Genomic DNA, 23,885 nt, shown 5'->3' with positions numbered 1-23,885 from the left:
AAAAATTAAAAAAATCAAGTGTAAAATAAATCATTAATAAACCAGCCACTGACAGGTCATAAGCCCTGTGGATGCCTAGACTTCTGTATTCCCTTCCGTAAAATGTTCTTCATGTCTGTTGTAATATGTTGATATTGACAACTCCCTAGGGGGTTAAATCCAACCCTTATTGCCAAAGATTCGGACAAACTCAAAAGATTTTTGATTATGATATATGTCTGATAATTGCCAATCAAAACTTGGGTAGGGGATTTAAAAAAAAATTGAATTACCTTTTGGATGTTCTTCGCAATAATGACAGTGTAAACACTGCAGGTACCAAAATATGTGATAAACAGGCATACGAGGATCAGAATTCTAAAATCAAATTGAAAAAATAAGATGTAAAATACAATATTTATATTTATATAAAAGATCATGAGCTATTGGATTTATATGTAGTTGTACACTGCAAAATTTAATTGTCCAAGGAGCGGAACTTGAAGCGTAATGCGGATTAGTGATTACCTTACTTTCAAGTAACGGATGATCGTTAAATACTGCATTTGGTGTACCAATGCAGTGCCCTATGCACCATTGAAGGCACGCGAGGGTATTATGATGATGTTGAACACATTGTCTTTTGTTTAATGAAAACCACTTTAATATAAACAAAGACATCTAAACTAATGTAGTTAAATAAATCGTCGTTTATGATAATAATTACTATAATACGTTCTTGTAATTTACCAAATATTTCAAAACAAAAATGTTAAAAGCAGACACATTCGAAGAACCAGTATCAAACTGAAATAAATATGACATTAAATAAAACGCATATGTTGTTCCTTCTTGCATTTTTTTCGGTTAAAACTGATCACCTCGGGGTCACCAGTTTATTGAAGTCAGACTTTAATTTATATACTAATTTTGATATATGTAAAAGCTAAAGACCGTAACATGAAATATCAGTAGAAACATAAGTACACCAACTGCAGCGTATCTTGATCGTTATTGTTGCATGAAGGTAAGATGATCAGTGTTACGCTTCAGGTGCCAGTGCAGGGACTATGAAATATTTAAGTGCAAACACATTCAATGTCAGCTATTTCAGGAATCAAACCCGAAACCTCTTGCATGGTAGTCAAATGCGCTGACCACTACACTTCCGGGTGGATAATTCATATTTTTATATCAAGGAATATAAAATAATCAACTGATAATTAAAATTAACACGAAAAATTAATTGGGTTAAAAATTAAATAGAGATGTTGAATTGTAAACTGGAATGCTAATGGAGGCACAGAAGGAGAGTGACGTGTACCGCGCGCATAGACAATTCTTTATTGTCGTCATTTTATACTCTGATACCTACCACACCTTCCTAATATCCTTTACATCCTCGGTGGTAAAGTGATACACTCGCAAAATATCGACTAACAGGGTTTAATGGAAGTTTTAAAAAAGTGGTTTGAGGTGGAGCGGGGTTTGAACTTTGAACCTCGAATTGAGTCAAAAGCGACACTGATATGGAACTACGACCCAGTTCAATTGGTGTGCGTGCTAATGCAGTCCCCTATGCATATATCAGGCCAATTTTTAAGTCAGGTGACAAGTTTGATGTCAAAAATTATAGACCTATATCAATGTTATCTATTGTTCCGAAAATATTTGAATCTATAATAACAAAAAAAATAACACCTGTATTCAAAAATGTGTTGATAGATCAACAACATGGATTTCGAGCTGCCAAATCCACTACAACCAATCGGCTTGCTTATACTATTGCTATTACTTGTGCTCTCGAAGACAATCTTCAGGCTGATGTGCTTTATACAGACTTTTCTAAAGCTTTCGATAAAGTCAATCACACAATTGATGATGAAGGAATGAAGATAGAATTAATATACTAACTTAGAAGAGTAGGCGTATCTCCTGCCCCATTTGGGTCCATGTTTGAAAGCAGCCTCGGATACGTCAGCGAAGTTCATGGTTGTGACTTTGGTTTTCTTGTACAAAACATGTGCGCATTGTACCTGTAAAAAATAATCATGATTAAATATTTATTACGTTAAAAAAAATCATGCAATTTGTATTTTTATGAGTTTCATTCGCATAATTTTCTTACATATATTTCAAATTAACGCAAGGCATTAATACGCACATAAGCAATACATAGTTTATCAATAAAAAATCAACCAAAGTAATTATAATTAACAAAAAATAGAATTAACCCCAATTGTTTGATCAAAAGTTATTGTATAAAAAGTTCTTTCGACTTTATCAAGATTTTTTGTTTATTTATTTATTTTTACTTTGTCGTGGTTATTATCTAATGGCAATTTCTTCCAATTAATTAACAAAATAATAGTTTTTTTTCAATTTAAATATATTAGCACAAAAGTGGATTCAAAGATAGAATTACTAATATGTGTATATTAATAATTAAATATCGATTCAAGTCTTCAATTGGGAAAGGGAAACAAGAGAAAAATTGAGAAAGAAAAAAAAAGAGAAAAAAAAGGAGAAGAGGAAAATATGACAGATTAAGGGGAAAAAAGGAGACGTTTCTTCAGGCGTGATTTAAACATAATATAAAAATAATGTAAATGAATGCATCGACACGGGTTATTTCCAGAGAGGTGTTCACATAGGAAATAAAAAATTAAAAAATTATGTGAAGTAAATAAATAAACAGAGCTACCGTAGAAACATTTTTAGATTGTGGATGGGAAATGATTCCACAGTCGAGCCACATGGACACGATAGAGGTTGAAGAAGAAGGAGATTGGCTTTAAGAAGGAATTATAGTTGTTATTTATTTATTAAGGAAATCATAGTCTTTATATAAATACAAGGTACAAAAAAACAATAAAAAAAGTAAGACCAATTACAGATATCACATGAATTTATTATGAATGCAGGAGGAGAGGGGAAAAAGTTATTAAATTCTAAAATAATATACATATAAAAATATAAATATTAAATAAAAAGTACATAAAAGGGAGAAGACATTGCAAAGCTCTAACTATACTTTCCTCCCCTCTCTCTATGCTTTCATGAACATTTATATTTCTGAGTAAAAATTCACAACCAACAATAATTAATTAGATGCAGGTAGTGTTGATGTACATATGAATAAGTAAAAATTAAAATTAAAATTAAAAAAGGTAAAATTAAAGTCAAAACTAAAAGTTATTAAATTAAAAGTGTTAGCCAATGACAGATCATAAGTTCCATAAATGCCATGACTTAAACAATCTTTTAGCAGATTAACATTTAGGCTCTCCATATATGTTTCAGTATCAGCAGTCTATCGCTCGTCGATTAGTTTATTTATAAAATTTATTTTTAATAAGATTACCACTCTTACTCCAATTTACTTTATTAGATTGATTGTAAATCCTACAAGTAGCTAATTAAAATAATCGAAATAATTATTTTTTTATCTAACAGCTGTGAAACGTGCATGTAATTATACCTACATAATATGTATTTGTTATGTGTACATATATTTCTTTAAAGTTTCAGTACATCATCCGAGAAAAAAAAGGTAAAAAAACATAACACTTTGCTTTCAAACAAAGATTACCTAAGCGAAATCGTAATAGATATGAAAGCAGTAGCCCTACTTTTTAAAGATCAAGGCTCGGAGGGCGAGAATGAGGAAGTAAAGCGGTTTTATTTTGTTTTTTTATTAGACTATTAAACTGAGCCAAAAAATATATTTTTAACTTTGGTGTATCGTATTATTATCAGCGCAACGGTTTTTTAAAGTTTTATATTTCTGAAATAACTCCGCGTGTGACGTCAGAGGTTCTTTTCCGCTTATTCTCATTCAGGTCTTCCCATTGGTTCATCCATGGCAAAGCAAACTGGAAATTTCCATGGCACTCATATAATAGGTTGATTCATATGAACCAGTGACGTCATTCAAAGTAGTCCGTTTTTGTTTAAATGTTTTTTATTATTTTTTTCATACATTTTCAGGAAACTTTACGATTTAGTTCTTCAATTTTTACCGCGTCCAAGAAAACACTTATTGTATCTAATTTCCCGTAGAGTTGAAGTTCCTCATTAACCCTTCACAGTAGATATATAAAGTTAGGAGCTTATATAGCACTGCCCTCTTCATTAAGAAGAAGAAAAATATGGTTACCACATTTTTTATTTATTCAAATCAATTATCATCATCATCGTCATTCCCTTTCCGCACCTAATGGTACATAGGGTATTGGATTGGTACTCCAATCGCAGCGTTTATTGATCATTTATGGTACATGAATGTAAAATGATCAGACTTAGGCTTCAGATGCCAGTCCAGAGACAATGAAATATTCTTGTGTAAAAACAACTAATTTTAAAATAAATATTTCATGTCAACCATGTCGGGAATCGAACCCGAGACCTTTTGTACTGTAGAGAAACACGACTATCACTACATCATACATAATAAATAATGTTGCCCAAATTTTTTTATAATAAATTTCGTTTAATATAATAATTTTGCACCAAAACAGGGCAGGACGCCCAAATACAGTAGTTACATTACTCCTATGCGTGAGAAAAATCACATTAAATTTTTGTGTTCTTATCGGGAATCGAATCTGGAACCTTCCTTGAGTCAAGTAGTGTCTTAGTTATTTTATCATAGTGGTATTACCATTTTTATTACTATTACATATGTATTTTTATATATTTTTAAAGATTATTTAACTATTTTACCATGGGTAATCTTTGTTTGAAAGCAAAGTGTTATGGTTTTTTATGATCATGTAACTGGCAGCAATTCAAGTTGAACTAAAATTTATTTTTCCACATTTGATTGACTTGTTTAACTGATTTCTGTAATAAAACAATGCAATATTTCAGCCGAAAATTTATTTATTTTGTCCGGAAAAAATGCGATAACGAATGTATCGTTGGCGGTAGCATATTACCATAAAAAATACTTAGATTCATATAAACAACGTTTATAATACACATTAAATGTTATCTTATCTCCACTTATCTTTGATGTAGCAACAGTTAACGGTAGATTCATTCGTGGCACAACAAAATATCAAAATCACATAAAATGTTTTTTTATAAAGAAACGAAAATACTATAAGGAACAGAGGAATAAAGCGGAATTTAATTACCAATAACCTAACTTATCCACAATAAAATTTTTATAAAAATCATAAATAATTTGCGCATATTTTTTTAAGTATAAAAAAATAAAAACATATTTCAAAATAATGTGATAGATAACTAACCAATAAAACATTACGAGTAAAAATATTGCTATATCGACACTTTTTCAAGAGACTTAACATAACGTATTTAGTAAATTTATTTTAAATAATCAGAAAATATTTATTTTTATATTTTTCAGCTCCACAATTAAATAAAATTGAGGGTGTCGAAATATTCGTAGAAAAGCGGGATTTCACTACCTAGGGAGTTGCTAACATCTAAATTTATTGCAACTGTAAAATAAGAACCATCCTAGTAGGTGCAACTCAGCCAAATGAATTTCCCCCACATCAGTATCGGTTTTCACGTCTTTTACTTCACAAGAGTCAACAGATGGAAGAGTTGAGGAAATGTGGTTGTTTAAACATTGACAGAATGATAAATGTCTTTCAGAGTGTAAAGTAGCCAACTTCACCAGCTTATGACATGTTACAAGCCCTGTGTATGCCTAGACTTCTATACATATCCCTTTTCTAAATCGTTTCCTCTCTCGATTGCGATAAAAATATTAAAATTAATTTAAAAAATATGTTATTGAGAAATTTTGATTAAAAAAATGTAAAATTATTAAAATTTTATATTAGTTCTTAAGATGTTATGAACTAACTTAATAAAGCGTAGATAAACAAATAAATAAATTCAAATTAAATTACATTTAAAATTTGGTAATTAGTTTAAAATTATATTTTTTGAACATATCACCGTTACATAGATACCTACGCAACTTTTGATAAGGTTTTTATCGTGGTACGACGTAATAATATTGTAAATATGTATTTCACGACCAAAAAAGCTGACGAGCGTGATAGTGTGATATTTAATATTTTTACTGATAATAAATGCATAAACATAAAAAAAATAATTTAAGGGTTTGAGATCGGCGTAAAAATACTTGTATGATATGATATTATATACTTATAAATTTAGGATAAAACTTTTGAAATTTATTTATAGATTTGAAAAAGTATTGTTTCTCTGTTCGGTTATGTGGCTTATATTTTTTAAATGTTTTCATGATATTCATTGGAATCAAATAAACAAAACTTTGATTACAGATGAAATACAAAATAGTTACATGCATTTTATATTTAAGGTTTGAGATTATTTTTGTTCACTTGGAACACATAAAAAACTGTCATCTTTTTTAAGATTGAAAGTTTTTTATATATTCCAAAAGGGGAAAAATGAGTACAATACAATATAATAAGATTGGTGCTTAATGCACGCATGCAAAAATGAAGGCTGAGAAATATTTTAATTTAAAAATATATCTTATCAGTTATGTCTCTTTGAAAAATGTGGGTACGATGTTATTCAATAAACTTACTAAAACATATGAGCAGTGTGTGCAAACAACAGCAACAAGAATAGTGAAGAATATTCCGAGGATCAAGCCGGCATTTTTGAAGGCTACAGGCATAGCCAGGATTCCAGTTCCTAGCGATGCCTTCAACAAGTGAGTCAGGGTATCACAGTCCCTGGAACCAGAAAGCACATGTATCTTCATAATATTCCAAAGATCAAGCCAATTTCCTATCTAGGAGCAAAAATCTAGGAACTATGTCGTAAACACAGAAGAATAAAAAACAATTTTAAGTTATTTACAAAATACGGGATAATTTGCATAAAATCATTTAACATCATTTCATATACACAAAAACATACACATTTTTTTGTTCGACTTATAATTTTACTGTTTTTGGACGGCCGTTAGTGTTATTAAACGGCAGTCACAGAAATACAAAATATAAGTGCAACAATTTTAAAAGGTCATACATATTTACAAAAAAGCGCTTAAATTCATTATGACTAAGTAATATGTTTTTTTTAAAAAACATAATCGCTAATATAAGAGTCAAAGAAACATTTTAATACATTGCGTTCAAAAAATTATCAACAGGAGCAGGTTCTGAAAAAGTATCGTAAGGCACCATAGAATGAAGATATGAATCGCATTGAAGTAATAAAATGAAATAAAAGTGTAAAATCCAACTGCCATTGTTTTATTAGTAAATTATTTATCAATAAACATGTATTTATTTGTAATAAATCAGAGTTTAAAGTTTACACGTGTGAACGGAACTAAAAATGCTTACTAAATACAGATATTAATCAGCAAAATTTCGAGTTTATTTCAAATTCAATAAGAATGTAAATGGTACGGATTAGTCGCATTTTAACTCTTTGAAGCATGGCGGTATAAAAAACATACCTCATATTCAAGGTATTTTTTTGATACTAGAACAAATATTAATTACAACATTTTTTATACAATATAGACATTAGATTTTCGCTAGCAAAAGTCAATACTGATTTATACAGTTGTTTTCTTCCTCACCGGCTAGGTGCTAATAAATTTTTACCACCTGGAAAAGCGTTTCCCGTTTTTCAAATGTTTTAAATTCTTTTTTACACTCAGTAATCAGAGAAATAATAGTAATTTATTATTTTTTATTTGAATAAAAAGCTGTACTTTAAAGGGTTTAGAGAGTTCACCAAAATTCTCAAAATATATCTACTTATAGTAAGAATCTTTTAAACTATTGAGAGGTTTGCTATTTTTATTATGTAGTAGATATGGACAAATCGTTTCGAATAATATTTAAATAGCTACTACATACTTTCATACTGCGTTAATTATTTCAATAAATTATTAACTATCATTTTAATAAGATCTTCATAAAACAAAAGAGATCAAAATGTGATGTGGTTGGTGTAACAATGCAATGTCCTGAGCTTCATTAAGTGCGGATAGGGAAATGATGATAATTTAATTTTAGTTTTATAGTTTTTACCCATATTGATAACTTTTTTAAGTCTTCGTTTATGTGTAAATTCTTATGTTCCCCATTCACTCCTAAGCGAAGCATGTGGACATTTCCGGAAGCCTTCAGGAGGCTCTAACGCCAGCCAGCACTTTCACCTACCCCCACGTCAATTCCGCGTCCCCTCCGAATAAGGTCGAAAATTTGGTATCTTCCGCCTTCTGGGAGATAGACGCCAGTCGCCGTTGTCAAGACACCTTGATCAGCGGTTTCTAATCTGGGAGGCGCGGACTATTACCAGGGGAGGCGCCAAAAATAAAAAATAAATGATATTGATTGAATAATTGTGCGATAGCTCACTAAAACAAATGTTTCTTAACGAAACATTTATTAAATTTTGGATGGATTGCGGAGAGTTCTACCGTTGTAACGTCTTATTTATTCGAAACAGGCTATTCGGTACTGGCTGCAATGAAAACCAAATTTACCAAATATCGAGCCAGATTAGTAGTTGAAAAGAAGATACGAGTGGCACGCTCCACATGGCTCTTAAATTTTGATAAACTGTGTGCCAATAAACAACAACAACCCTCGCATTTAATTTTTAGATTATGTACCATCCTCCAAAATAAATATACATGAACGTTTATGTTATGGCATAACCTTGTTATGATTCTGTTGATTGTAATTTACAGTTTTTTTGTTGTAATATAGTTTTTATTATTTAAAACGCGTCTATATTATTATAACTATGAAACAAATAAAAGATAGGAAGGTGCGGAGAAATTTTTTTTTCGGGGAGGCGTAGTAGCATAAAAATTGGAAACCGCTGATCTAGATGGATTCCACGAGACCCAGATTCTTACACCATCGTTTCTGTTCTCCTTGTGACTTGATCGAGGTACCGGAAATACGCGGTTGCACGTTGAAATAAAAATGCTCTTCGATCTCTTTTTCCTGGAGAATTGAAACATTTGTATTGGCTGCTCACGAAATCCGCACCACATTTCAAACGTCTGTCTTCCTTCGCTTTCGTACTCTTCGTTCAAGGTCCTAATTTCTGCAGCGTATTAAATGGGGAAAATTATGGTTCTAACTATTTTTATTTTGGTGGATTTAGTGACGCCTTTTCTCTCAATTTCAAAAACAAAACAAGTTTCTTATTTCGTATACTAAAAGATCGCATTCGCAAAATTCATTATTTAGCAATAAAGAAAATTAGTATCTGGTTCCTACATATTCACCGTCATCATTCCCTTTCCGCACCTAATGGTGCATAGAACACTGCACTGGTACACTATCTTGATCATTTTTGTCATATTAAGGTAAGATGATCAATCTTTCGCTTCAGGTACCAGTCGAGGGACTATGTAATATTTTAGTGTAAAAACACCCTTTTAAATAAATATTGCATATCAACCGTCTCGGGTATCGACCTTAGGCCTTTTGCATGGCAGGCGAACGCGCTGACCATTACACTTCAAGGTCAACATACTAATTAAAACTTACTGTTTATGCATTTTATAGACCAGTTCGAAATAAAAAAACATAAATTAAAAACTTTTTGTGCAAAAATTTCAGTGAGAGTTTTTCCATCCGCGAGAAGGAACCTTATGACAGCGCTCACCTCGCACTTGGCGGGATTTCTTATTGGCATCACAGAAACGAACACCACAAGGCAAGTTTTGGTATTAACGAGGGTCGCTAGTGCTCGTTGGGTTCAAGAGATTCCTCTCTACCAATCGGGGTTGCCAACTTTTGGAAAAAAAATTCTCACAGCACGAGACAGTACACAGTACTCTTACTTTCTGGACATGCCTCGGACATCGTTCATTAAAAGGTTAAAAATTCAAGAATATATGGAAAACAAGAAACAATATATTTTATGAACATCTTTTAATCCAATAATGAAAGTTGCGGAAGCAATTATAACTTCAAATATTTAAAGAATACAAAGAAATCACAATTCTTACTTTGGCTAAATTACACTTTTGAACTTTTTCGACCAGTGCAAATAACATTTTTTGAAAAATATTTCCAAAAAACTTTGCCATGGCTGCGATTTTAAAAATAGATTATAAATATTAGTATGTATACAATATAATACACCAGTCATCGAGTGATTAAAATGTTTTAAATCACTCTTATACCCCGATTATTGATATTTAGCAGATTGTCTACATTGTAGGGTTAAATACAGAAAATCCATTTGTATTGACAGTGCTAATGATCACTTTTCTATTTTTAAGTTGCATACGAATAAACCCCTTACCGCATACAAACAAACAGAGCCATATCTGGCTTGAAGTATAAAATATTTTTATTTATTATTTAGAGATATTTTAAGTCTTACAATTCAATGTTTGTCAATGACATGTGAGTCTATTAGTGACATTATTATGGCAAAAAACTCAACTGACCACTTAGTAAGAGGTAATAGGGCTAACAACGGTGACAGTCACATTTTGCAAATATTTCCGTATTCAAATACGTGTAATTGAAAAAAAAAACTTTACACTTCAGCATAAATAAAAAATTTATATGAAGACAGATATAGGAAAATTTATTTGATAATAATTTAGTAAGTAATACCACGTTTATCGTGACAATTATGCACTTTCTTTCTAAAAACTGATATGTTCAGTTAAATTAATTTATTTGTCCGTATCTGGCTTTCGACGCACTCGACGTTTTATTCATACTGGCCATATCTGGCATTCCATGCGTCTGTAAGTATATTCTTATTTCACATATTATTGTACTTCTTATTTAATATTGAATATTTGCAGAAAAAATAATCAAACGCATTTGTTATTCGCAAGCTGACTCTTTTGCAACAGCCACTAAAAAACAAAAACTGTACATTTCTTTGAAAGAAGTTGCTTAGGAGTGTCGATCATATTTCAGAATGGACCAACATTTGATTCATATGCGGATAAGTAAATTGTAGTATATTTATGCATAAATAACTATATTTTATACTTTTTGTTATATTTTTATAAATTGTTATTATGGTTTTAACAACAAAAAAAAGTTTGTTTATTATCTATCGGCCTCGTGGTGTAATGGTCAGCGCGTTTGCCTACCATTCAAATTTTACAAATATAATTTGAAAAATGTTTTTTTTGAAGTGGCGCACAAAAACCTTAAAAAAGTAAGACGCAACTGGCAGGCGCGTGAACCACAGCCACAAGTCACTGGCTATCTGAAGCCAAAAGGGCCTGCAGTGGCTGCACTGATGGCCAGCAGATGCCACAAGTGTTTTGAATAAAATTGACAGACAAAAGACGCAGTCGCCGCCATAGTGATCGGCAGTCAATAAACACACAAGTCTCTTAGAAATAATATCATATTATGAATAACAGTCGCTCAAAATAAATGACGCACTAAACACAGCAATTAATTACTACTACTACTACTACTACCATCACCCCATTTCCCCGTAGGGGTAGGCAGAGAGAATGGACCGCCACACACGTCTATCCTGGCATACAATCCTAGCCTCTTCCACATTCATACATCTTGTCATACATGCCCTTCGGTTCTGTCTGCTTTTGACATGACCAGACTTAAGATTTTGGTTTATCTGATCATGCCACGTCTTCCTTGGTCGTCCTTGTCTAACGTTGCCGTTCATTTTTGCCATATATACTTGTTTTACCATTCTCTCGTCGTCCATTCGTTCTACGTGACCAAACCATCTCGGAGACCCTTTCTTAATCTTATCAATTATACTTGTCTCAGATTTACACTCTCGCCTGATTTCATCTTTCGTAACCCTGTCATACATTGATTTCCCCCACATTCGTCTAAGAGATCGGATTTCAACCGCGTTCACTCGGCTTTCATCCTTCCTCTGCCAGTTCCATGTTTCACTTCCATACATAAGTGTTGGGACTAAAACTCCGTTGTGCACTGCCAGTTTAGCTTCGATTGACAATTTTTTATTAGAAACTACTGTGCTTAGTGCTCCGTTCATTTTGTTGCCCGCATTCACTCTTCTTTCAACATCTTTTTCTACTCTTCCATCTCTTGAAAACATGCTTCCCAGATACACAAATTCTTCTACTTGCTCGAGACATTCGTTGTTTACATTTATTATGCAGTCAGTAACCTCACTATCCCTTTCAAATACCATCATTTTTGACTTACTTTCGTTCATCGCCAATTCGCTCTCCAGGCATACATCATACATTCTAGAGACTATTTGCTGCAAATCAGCCTTGCTGCTTGCTAACAGAACTGCATCGTCAGCATACAACAAGCAGCTTACTGAAAAATTATCCATTTTTGCTCCAATACCCATACATTCCCTTCTCTTTCATACAGTTGTCCATGTAAAGATTAAACAACCATGGTGGCATTACACATCCCTGTTTCACGCCTTAATTAATTGTTAATAAAAATATGTCAATCGAAGCAATATGGCAGTACACGATGGAGTTTTAGCCCCATCGCTTATGTATGGAAGTGAAACATGCAACTGGCAGAGAAAGGATGAAAGCAGAGTGAACGCAGCCGAAATGCGATATTTAGACGAATATACAGGAAATCAATGTAAGACAAGGCTACGAATGATAAAATCAAGCGAAAGTGCGAATCTGTGTAAGATATAATTAAAAAAGGATCATATAGATGGTTCGGTCTTGTAGAACGAATGAACGGTTTAAGAATTCTAAAACAGATATATATGGTCAGAATGAGTAGTAACTAAAAACAATGACGACCAAAGAAGACGTGGCATGATCATATAAACTAAAATCTCAAGTCTGGTCATGTCAAAAGCAGAAACAACCGAAGATCATGTATGACAAGATGTACGAATGTGGAATAGCTAGGAATGTATGCCAGGATAGACGACTGCGGAGGTCCATCCTCTCTGCCTACCCCTACGGGAAATGGCGTGATGGTAGTGGTAGTAGTGGTAGTAGCAGTCACTGCTTGGAAGTGAGCACTTGTGGCTGTGGCGAGTGAAAAGTGACCGGTGAGCGGATACCCTTATGCATACATGACATACATTTTGTAAAATATTATTAAAGACAAAATGTTTCAGAAAAAGATCATTAAGATATACTTACGTTGTAGGGTGAGCAACATTCCTTTCTGCAAAGGGGTCAAATTCAGCCCCTGTCTCTGCATCTCGTGCAACTTTATATCTGAAATGAAAAAAATATTTAAGTATGTATTTTATTATTATTTATACTATCAAAGAATTCAACAATACTTTTACTAAAGTCAAAATTGTGTTACGTCAATCAACAGTCTCTAGAATGAATGATGTATGCCTAGAGAGCGAATTGGCAATGAACGAAAGTAATTTAAAAGTTATGGTATTTGAAAGGGATAGTGAGATTACTGACTGCATAATTTATGTAAACAACGAATGTTTCGAACAAGTAGAAGAATCTGTGTACCTGGGAAGCATGTTTTCAAGAGATAAAAGAGTAGAAAAAGGTGTTGAAAGGAGAGTGAATGTGGGCAACAAAATGAACGGAGCACTAAGCACAGTGATTGCCAATAAAAAATTGTCAATCGAAGCTAAACTGGCAGTGCACAACGAAATTTTAGTCCCAACACTTATGTATAGAAGTAAAACATGGAACTGGCAGAGGAGGGATGAATGCCGAGTGAACGCGGTTGAAATGCGATCTCTTAGACGAATGTGTGGGAAATCAATGTATGACAGGGTTACGAATGATGAAATCAGGCGAGAGTGTAAATCTGAGTCAAGTATAATTGATAGGATTAAGAAAGGGTCTCCGAGATGATTTGGTCACGTAGAAGGAATGGAGGACGAAAGAATGGTAAAACAAGTAAATATGGCGAAAATTAACGGTAACGTGAGACGAGGACGACCAAGGAAGACGTGGCATGATGAGATAAACCAAAATCTTAAGTCTGGTCATGTCAAAAGCAGACAGAACCGAAGGAAATGTATGTCAAGATGTATGAATGTGGAAGAAGCTAGGAATGCATGCCAGGATAGACGTGTGTAGCGGTCCATTCTTTCTGCATACCCCTACCGGGAAATGGCGTGATGTTAGTAGTAGTAGTAGACAATCAACAAAATTTTAATCAGCAAATTATAGAAATATCGAGAAAAGTGCCTACACACCTTTTTTTTGTTGTACTCAATTTTATTAGGTACATTATTTCTGTATTCCAAACAATTTTTGAAGAATCAACACTTTTAATATAAAAAAGTCATCATATTTTTGTTCAAGCTGTTGGGTTACCTAATAATCAGGTTGTCGTCCCGTGGCTAGTCTTGTGGACTTTAAACCATATTATACAACAACTTGATTCCCATTTTCTAATTGGGAGTTATTTACAACTCTTTGAAAATGCCCCCAAAATTGAAATATTTGGGTAAATTGTGCAATTGAAAATTTTATTGTGTGAATTTGTACTTTTCGCCTTATATGTATGATTTATATTTTTCAAATGTATCTGTATATAAAACATTTTCAATAAATAAAAAAAAGTATTTGAAAAATCTTAAAAACACAAGTATTTGTTTTTTACAAAAAAAATCAATTAAAAAACCTAAAATATTTGCTCTGGCTATCAAGTTATTAATATACCAATACTATGTATAGTATGTTTGTACTAATCAATAGTTTTTTTTTTAAGTTGATAAAGGCAGTCGTCTTACCAATAGATATGTTGAAATTGTTTGATAATGGAATACATAAAAAAATTTAGACATTGGCAGAGTATGCTTCTACAAAAACAAGCAAGTAAACTTCGTAGTGTCAAAAAAGTCCAAAAAAGCGTAAAATGTTCCATTTTGCCTAAGTTCTAAATGCCATACCTTTATAATAGCAGATATACAAGTACCTATAAACAAATGAGAGGGATAATGTCTGCAAATATTTTAACATACTCATAATATTGTTTACCAACAAACATCGATCTAGTAATAAACATAGATGTACCCTACAGAGTAAAATATCGAGTTTGTTATACCAGGGATGCATTTAGGAAGACTGCATATACTACCAAATGAGAGAATACCCATTTCTGGTATATAAAATAGTATGTATTGAAATGGTTTTTTTTATAAAACAAATAATAGTGTTTTTAAAATTTACCCAAATATTTAAATTTGGGTGGCCATTTTCAACGAGTTGTAAATAACTCACTATTAGGAAATGGAAATCAAGTTGTAGAGTGCGGTTTGAATCTCGGACCTTTGATTCGTGAGTCTGCAACACTAGCCACGGGACCAAAACTCGATTCAACTCAACCCGTTAACGAACAACTGTGACGAATAAATTTGAGTAGGTGCGTCGTCACATGGTTTTGCACGAGTAACACTCGCCGTTTTTCTGCGTTACGGGGTGTGGGTTATTAGTCACACCGCACACCGAACGATCTCTTTTTGGTTTATGGTTTTTGACAATAAAACAGGCGGTTGAGCGGTTGAAATCCGTGGCAGCTTCGTACGTTGTCCAGAAACTTAACGATTATGAAACCCGATTAAGGGTGAGTTGTTTAAATCAATATCTCAATCGTTGAAAATCATCATCTTGACAAATTGCTAATTAGATTTGTGTTTAATCGAACCCCTATGATATTCTTTCCCTAAATTCCTTATAATTTCTACAGATTAATTTATCTCATTGGATTTAAAGTAATGCTAAATTAATAATTAATTAACTCGAATGTATTCGATTTTTTAAAATGTATTCTACGTTAACAAGAAGAGCTTTGATATTGTGCCACTAAGCGTAGTATGACATTTAAAAGAAAGAATACTTATATTTGAATGACTATGGCTTAGTAATAAATTCAAAAAAAACTAAAATTGTTCATGTATCCTCACAATATATAACTAAATGCGAATTTGAAATAGAAATACAAGCTCATATAAATTCTTGCCTTCATTCAAATTTAAATATAGAATCAGATAAATTGTCCAATTATACAAGTAGATGTTGTAAATAATCATAAATCTTTAGGATTAATTATTGATTCTAAATTTAGCTGGGGTGTTCATATTGATGGAATCTGCAACAGATTAAGGTACTGGCTTAAGGTGATTTATAAAATTAAAACCTTCCAGTCTCACCTGGGTAAAATTTATGATATTCAGGTGAGACTGTTGAGAGGGATCGTACCGGATAGCATAATCCGTGAGGTGAAACATATGGGCGAAAGTGTATATTTTTAAATTCTGTAATGTCCTGCCGGTAAAACAACTTTGTGACTACAAATTGATTGTAGATCACTTTGTTGATCCGGAATATAAAAAAAGAGTTTCCCACACTCACAACACTAGTTCCCTGTCTGTTCCCCGAATTACAAATTACTTCGGAGAGCGAACATTAAATTGCGTTGTTCCAAGATTGTTCAATGATTTCCCACAAACCATCATCAACATGAAAAATCTTCAAATAAAAAAAAAAGAACTGAAGAAATATCTTCTAGATACTTTGTAGTGCCTGTTTATAAATAAATCTGTAAAATACAAATAAAATAAATGTAATTTAAACCTGTCATAAAAATTAAAAAATGTTTCCCACCGAAAAGTCTTTAGACTTAGTGGGTAACAAATTCTTTAATGTATTTTTTTATTATAAAATAAACGCTGCTCTGCAGCACTGAAACTGAGAATATAAATGGTTTTAAGCTTTGCTAAATACTTACCAGTGAAAAGTATTTATACCTATTTGTGCTTATCCGAACGGCTTTTACACGCTTTCACGATGCAAACCGGCATTTTGGCTTCGATTCTAAAAGTCATACTCACGTCAACTGGTCAACCGGCGGTTAAAGAACGACTAAATATACGTTGGGCATGAGTTAAATGTTACAATTTTTGGGGACTCAAGATGCGTCTATAAGTATTAATTGGTCGATGCGAACGAGCCACAAAAATCTAGATGGGATTAAGTATTAAAATAATTATTTTATAAATATTAGTATAAAACCACTTACCGTAAACTACTACACTAAATGTACGTAAAAATGTATAATTAGTGTGCTGATGAAGAAACGGGTACGTCTCGAAACCGGTAGACAGAAATATCGGTAAGTGGTTAAGTACGAATATTTACCAATATTTTGTATTTATTTGCCCACCAAGTTGATGACATATGAATTATATGATTAATACCTACGCTTAAATATTTTTTTTCCAAATTAAATATACACAAAAAAAATTACTTACTTTCCTCCCGGTGCGATTATTTTGCCCTTCGGTCCATCAGAAGGAAGAAAAGTCTCCAACTCCTGCGGCGGTTGTAAATTTCCGTTCAACTCCTAAAACGAAAAAAATATTATCAACAGAAGGCCAAAAAGTTCATCTGAGTAGGATTTGAAATGTTAGAAAAACCTAAAGCCTTTTTATATATCCGGGCGTTATGGAGAATACGGTTATGTGTTAATATAGCCAGAACCCTGAACGAGCGTTTTCCTCTCTCAGGTAAAATCCTGGTAATGAGGTTAGTTCGCCTCATGATGTACCTACCGTGTAATACATTTGCCTACCGTATCAGTGATCCCGGGTTCAATGGGGAATATTTGTTACATAGGTGGTTATTCACTGCAATATTTTGAATATCCTGAAGCGTAAGACTGATCTTGTCTTCATGAAGGTATATAACAAACGAATGAGATACGCTGTGATTAGTGTACAAATAAAGTGCCCTGTGCATTATGCGGTTCGCATAAGGTAATGATAATGATGATGGCTATAGTTTATTGTAAACTGAAAATACTGGTGTTGGTGGCTCTTTTGGACATGACTGCATTGAGAAAATACGAAACTGGATGGCTGAAAATAAACTAACATTCAACTCATCTAAAACGGAACAACTATGGATGGCTTCACCCAGACGACAGAATTTGATTAAGGATACGGCACTACCGGATGTAAAGAGTACCGCTTTATCCACCGTTAAGCTACTGGGAGTCTTCCTTAATTCTGACCTTTCTCTTGACGCTCAAATTAAATGCATACCCAAAAATTTGCCGGTTGATGCCGCCCGTCCATTAATAAATGTGTTTGTATTGTCTAGAGTTGATTATTGTAATGGTATCTCCGCAGTTCTACCAATGAACAAAATGACTAGCCTACAGTCTGTATTGAATGGCGCAGAGAGACTTATTTTCGGAATCTCTAAATTCAGTCATATCACTTCACTACTTCGGGAATTACACTGGCTACATTTTTTACAGAGAGTGGAATACAAACTCTGTTGGCTTATGTATAAGTCACTGCGCAACTCTGCTCCGGAATATCTAAGGGGAACTATGCATTCAATCATCCTTCTTAGGATGGATTGCCTTAATATAAAAAAACTATGCATTCCAGATGAACTAGCTGAAAGACGTCTTACGCTGAAATGTTTCAGTAAAAATTAAAACCCACCTGTTTTCTAAATAATTTGAATAAATCCGTAGCATGTGATTACAAAATAATTTGCTTTACTCAAATAACAAATTTAAAAGTTTTAATATAAAATAGTTATCTATAAAATCACTTTGTAAAGCCCCCTCACGGTAAGTTATTCATAGTAAGAATAATAATAATAATAATAATAAGAGAATTATGTTATATCTGCCTTTGGTGGTTGACGCCTTTGCCTACCATACTTAAGGTTCCGGGTTCGATTCCTGGCAGGGTCGACGTGAAATATTTGTTTTAAAGGTGGTTCTACTCTGTATATTTTACTATACGGAGTACAAATGGAATGCCTTTTGTACTACGGTGTGCGAATAGGGAAATGATTATGATTACATCAGGTTATCTAATATTTTATTGCAAACCAATTAGGTGCAAAAACTTTTTTAATTCCGTTCATTAACTCATTTTCATTTGACATTTCTTTTATCATCCTGGAACGATCCCAAACCACGAGTATTTATTTTTCAATCTACTACACTATTTTTCAAATAATAATTGAATATACTTACGCTAACCATTTTGGTTTGGAGACGCTTCCAACTTTTTTAAGTCCTTTAAACCTGAAACAAGATTGAAAAAAATATGTAAAAATCTGCCATGATACGTATTCGCCAGTATAATATAAACTAAAAACCTTAAAGAATAATGATTAAGTGATCAAAACAGTGACATTTGTTTAACGACTTAGATGACACTAAAATTGACAAAACGAGATGCAATTCCACTTTATAAGTTCAAAGGAAGATTGGCTAAATAAATAACTTAGTAATGAGTATGTTAATAAAATAAAAAAAACAAATTTTTTAATAATAAAATGATTTGATTGTCGTTTTTATTTGAAAAAAGTAAACAGGTATAACATGTTACTTGTATCAAAATTGCTTTGAGCAACATGAAAAAAAACATAGTATGGTATTGTCGGTGTACCGATAGAACCCACTTTATGACAAAATTTGAGAAAACGATTTAAAAGTAGAGTTATGTCATTTTTCGTTCGTCATAATTTAGTTTCATGTTCACGGTGTCACCAAGGGTGGTATTTTAAACGCTCTCGCGGCCTCGTGTATTTACATACAAAAAAAACGAGAAAAACTGTTTTCTCGTACCACGAGAGTGGTTCAGAATAACATCCTAAGGCCCCGATTACAATGGGAAGTTAACATTTGTCTTCAATTTTATCTGTTTTTTTTATTTATATGTTTTCTGTATGAAAAACAGAATATGCGTACATTTTTTTTCTTTTAAACATGTTCAATTATAGGTTACCGACGAAGATACTTTAAATGTTCATGTACATATACTTATTTTCGTAAACAAATATCGATTTTTCTTTACAGATAGTTGAAGATAACTCTGATACCTTTCCATTGTAATCGAGGCCTAGAAGTCAAAATATGCCATTTATCAAATCTTCTAGAGCCAATTTTGTTTTTATGTCCCAATATCCAGAGTGTGTTGATTAGTCAATTTGTCACACAACTTGGAATTCTTTGGGATGGATCTCCCGGCTTTTCGTAGATCTCTTCGTCATTAACACAGTGTGGGAGATGAAAATGGATTTGCATGAGTTGCTTGAAATTAATGTTGTTGAATATTATATTGTGTACCATGTATAAAATAAATACACCCTCCGAAGTTTAATTTCAAAGTTAGCATGCAAAAAACCATGCGAAAATTGTTTATTTAATTAACGAGACCTTTTTTTTCAAAATCTCATCCATTGAAACAATTTAAAGAAACTAAGATGGTTTTATGATGTGTATTATGACCAAAATATGTTGAAAATATTTTTGTTGAGTCAAACATCCTATTTTTTTTTTTTCAGAATAATGCATTAAGGGGGATTTAGAGGGACGATATGAGAAGAAACACAATATGACGTGTACCGCTTTACTTATTTAATATTTGTTTACTTTTTAAAAATTGATCCTAATTTAGCGTCCAGATTTTGAAGAATAAAATGATTAAGCAACTTTAAATTGCTCAGTTGTACAATTCATTACATCTTTACCTACATGCCACAGAAAAAATCAATTAAATTTTTGCATTGTCAATTAATTTAAAATGTGAATATTGGCAATGGCTAAAACAATACAAAAATTGATAAGTATGCGAAGGTCGATTGAAACAGAAAAATCCTTTTTCAAGTTTTTTTAGGATATGTGACCATCCACCACATTATCTTTAAATTGAACCTTTAATGAGAATAAATCAGCGCATTTGCCTACCATGCAAGAGGTCCGGGTTCGATTCCCGACATGGTTGACATGAAATATTTATAAAAAACGGTGTTTTATACTAGAATATTTCATAGTCCCTGGACTGTTACCTGAAGCGTATGACTGATCATCTTATCGTCATGTAACAAAAATTTTCAAGATACGCGGCAGTCTGTGTACCAATGTAGTGCCCTATGCACCATTAGGTGCGGAAAAAGAATGATGATGACGAAGTATAAAACAGCACGGAACACGTTTTAATGTAGGAGGAAACTATTTTTAAAAATGCACTTCCGTGATAGGATTTAATCTGAAAGAAGGTAGCTTCCGAAAAACTTATTTGATCTTATATGGCTTTCATGTTATAATTATTTACATAATGCATGCTCACGGAATAACAACATAATATAAAAAAGAGGCTTCACATTTCTTATATTATAAGCGTTGAATTTGCGATTTAGTCACTTTGTAAGGTACAAAGGAAAACTTTATTAACTGCACTCTCCTAAACCTTTATTCCAACGGAAAGTTAAATTATCTTCAATTGTCTATCAAGTAAAAGCAGATTGACTGTATGAAAAATAAAATATTAATATATATCTTATTTGAAACATCTTTAATTACAGATTATTGACGAAGTTACTTAATTTTTTTATATAAATATTCACATTATCGTACATAAAATTCGATTTTATTTCACGGAAGGTTGAAGATAACTCTATTAATTTTCCATTGCAATCGAGGCCCTGTTCTGGAGTCAAAAATACATACTATAAAACTTCACCAAAAAATCAACAGATGTCATACCATAACCATGGCAAATATCAAGAACAATGTGGAAACACGCATTTACTTAAAAACTTTTTACTTTTATGCAGGTTCCGAAAAATTATAGAGTACACAGTGAATCGGTATTAGAACATTGTTTTTCTGTCGCTCTCTCGCAAATGCCTCTCCGATACTTTGCGAAAAAGACAACTGGACGTAGCACTAATTACGTATGCCTTACTAATAAAATTGACAAACTCGACGTTTCGCTGTCGCGTTTTCAGCACCTCAAAACTGAGCAGATTTTGTTGTTTATTTGTTATTAGATCGATTCGATTGATCAGACTAAAATTTTCTGTATCGGTACGTTTTGTGTTATATTAAACAATTTATTTTTAAAAAACGAACGATAGGGACACGACAGTGGTAAAAATTGATGCTCTAGTATCATAATCCACGGAGAAATAATAAACATAATCTCTAAGTTCAGTCATATCACTCCACTACTTCGGGAACTACACTGGCTATGTTTTCCGCAGAGAGTCGAATACAAACTCTGTTGGCTTATGTATAAGTCACTGCACAACTCTGCTCCGGAATATCTAAGGGAACAATGCATTCCAGATGAACTAGCTGACAGGCGTCTCACGCTTAGATCAGCTACGTCTACGGCGAGAGGAAAAGTTATGATACCTCTATGTAAACAGCGCACTAAATTTAGTGAACGCGCATTTGCGGTCGCAGGCCCTATAGCATGAAATGCTCTCCCAGCAGAGGTGCGAGGCTGTGAAAGTGAAGTGATGTTTCGGAAAAAAACTTAAAACTCACTTGTTCTCTAAACCATTTGAATAAATCCGCAGCATGTGACAACAAAATAAATTGTTGTATTTAAATTACAAATTTAAAAGCTTCAATTAAATTAATTTAAGAATAGAATCACTGCTTTGAGGTATTTTATTATGAAATGGGCTTGTGTGGTGCTATATAAGTTATATATAATAATAATAAAATACGGGAATACTTTTGTATCGAGAAAATTCGGACCGCGTTTCCTCTTAAAGTTATTATTTAAGCTAGCCGATGACCGGACATAAGCCCTGTAAGCCTAGATTTCCAGATTACCTAATAATTCTTTCTTCTCGGTTGTGATATCTGTCAACAAGAATTTTCTTCGTCCCTGTTGAGATGTCGCGTCGGTTTAAAATAAAAATGTCTTAAATGCGTACTTAACGTAAAAAAACTAGGCGCAGTATTTAGACATAATAATATTTATGATATCTGTTTGAAGAATATTTGTATTTTGGACAGAATTCTTTTTAATGTAGCTGCATTACATCTGGCGACTACCATCTGACTAACCGACCGATGAGATGGATAGATGTTAGCTTTTTTTACAATAGGACTACTAGAAAAAAGAACCAACGGTAGTACAGTGTATTTATGTCGTATCTAAAAAAAGTCCTAAAATAAACTATGTTGGATGACGCTGCAAATATATAAACTGGCTTGCGGGTCTGGATAGGCATTGGGCACTCAAAATCTCGTTTTATGGCTATTGTTCTCATATAGATGTACCTATGTGTATTTTTGTATTGAGAAATACACGCATTGGGCCTTACTTATTAGATTTCCTTATACCAAGGAGTAAGTATAACCAATAAAGAAAAATGTTACTTAGAAAAATATTTACGACCTTGTATAACTATACTAAGCGTTTTCCATCGTTTATTTTTTTATCATGCCACATTTCAGCTTACATTTACGAACAAGCTGCGTGTGCATGTGCAGTTACTTATATGTTATTCGTATTAGTATTAGTAATAAAACAAAACAAAACTAAACAAATCATGTCAAGCTCAACTTACGAAATCCAAGTCAATCAAAAACGATAATGATATCACATATATTTGTTAATGTTTTATTTTATTATTGTGATGTTTGCGACTTTGAATTTCTTCTAAAAGAACAAACTGTAAATAAACAATATTTTCTGGGCGTCATGGACCTTTGAAAGAAAAAATTCAATGCAAATAATCGAAGAAAGGCGATTCATTGATATTACACCACGCACACATTGGCATTAGTCATAACAAAAAATAACTACATACCGAAATTAAATATGCCATCGAAAAATATTTATACGCATATTTTTTTTATTTAATAAATTTAAATGTGTAATATAATAAATCTCTATGTATAAATACTGCAAAATATAACAAGGATCATTTTCGAAACGAATGCTAAATGAAATTTATCCGAATATAATGTAAATATGATGATCATTTATTTACTCGTAAACGATATTTCAATTTTAATTCTCTAAAAAGACAGCATGTTTTCTAAATTGTTTAAATTCAAAATAAAAGCAATCCATTTAACTACTGAAAAATATGACAGATGACAGATTTAAGGTGTATTGCATGTTATATAACGTTAGACGCGGGTATAAACATGGAATAAGTTTCTATTGTCGCTATCCCAGCTCCATACCGGGTTCAACTT

The 23,885-nt window shown here is 32.6% G+C and overlaps 1 protein-coding gene across 1 annotated transcript in view; it reads right to left on the bottom strand.

Annotated features, from left to right (window-relative positions):
- The window catches only part of path (solute carrier family 36 member pathetic), a 99,179-nt gene that overhangs the window by 4,422 nt on the left and 70,872 nt on the right, over positions 1 to 23,885 (bottom strand). Inside the window, exons 3-8 of the mRNA XM_088226476.1 lie at positions 18,906 to 18,956; positions 17,158 to 17,249; positions 13,061 to 13,138; positions 6,545 to 6,695; positions 1,894 to 2,015; positions 273 to 357 (exon numbers count right to left, since the gene is read on the bottom strand). Of these exons, the coding sequence (XP_088082602.1) occupies positions 273 to 357; positions 1,894 to 2,015; positions 6,545 to 6,695; positions 13,061 to 13,138; positions 17,158 to 17,249; positions 18,906 to 18,914 (537 nt within the window). The 5' untranslated portion in view covers positions 18,915 to 18,956. The remainder of the gene's footprint in view (positions 1 to 272; positions 358 to 1,893; positions 2,016 to 6,544; positions 6,696 to 13,060; positions 13,139 to 17,157; positions 17,250 to 18,905; positions 18,957 to 23,885) is intronic.

Source organism: Micrasema longulum, unplaced genomic scaffold (genome assembly GCF_059751315.1).
Source record: "Micrasema longulum isolate JH-2025_06_02 unplaced genomic scaffold, ASM5975131v1 h1tg000435l, whole genome shotgun sequence".
NCBI lineage: Eukaryota > Metazoa > Arthropoda > Insecta > Trichoptera > Brachycentridae > Micrasema > Micrasema longulum.
The sequence above is the reverse complement of the archived record's forward strand: the minus strand, read 5'-3'. Positions and strand labels throughout refer to the sequence as shown.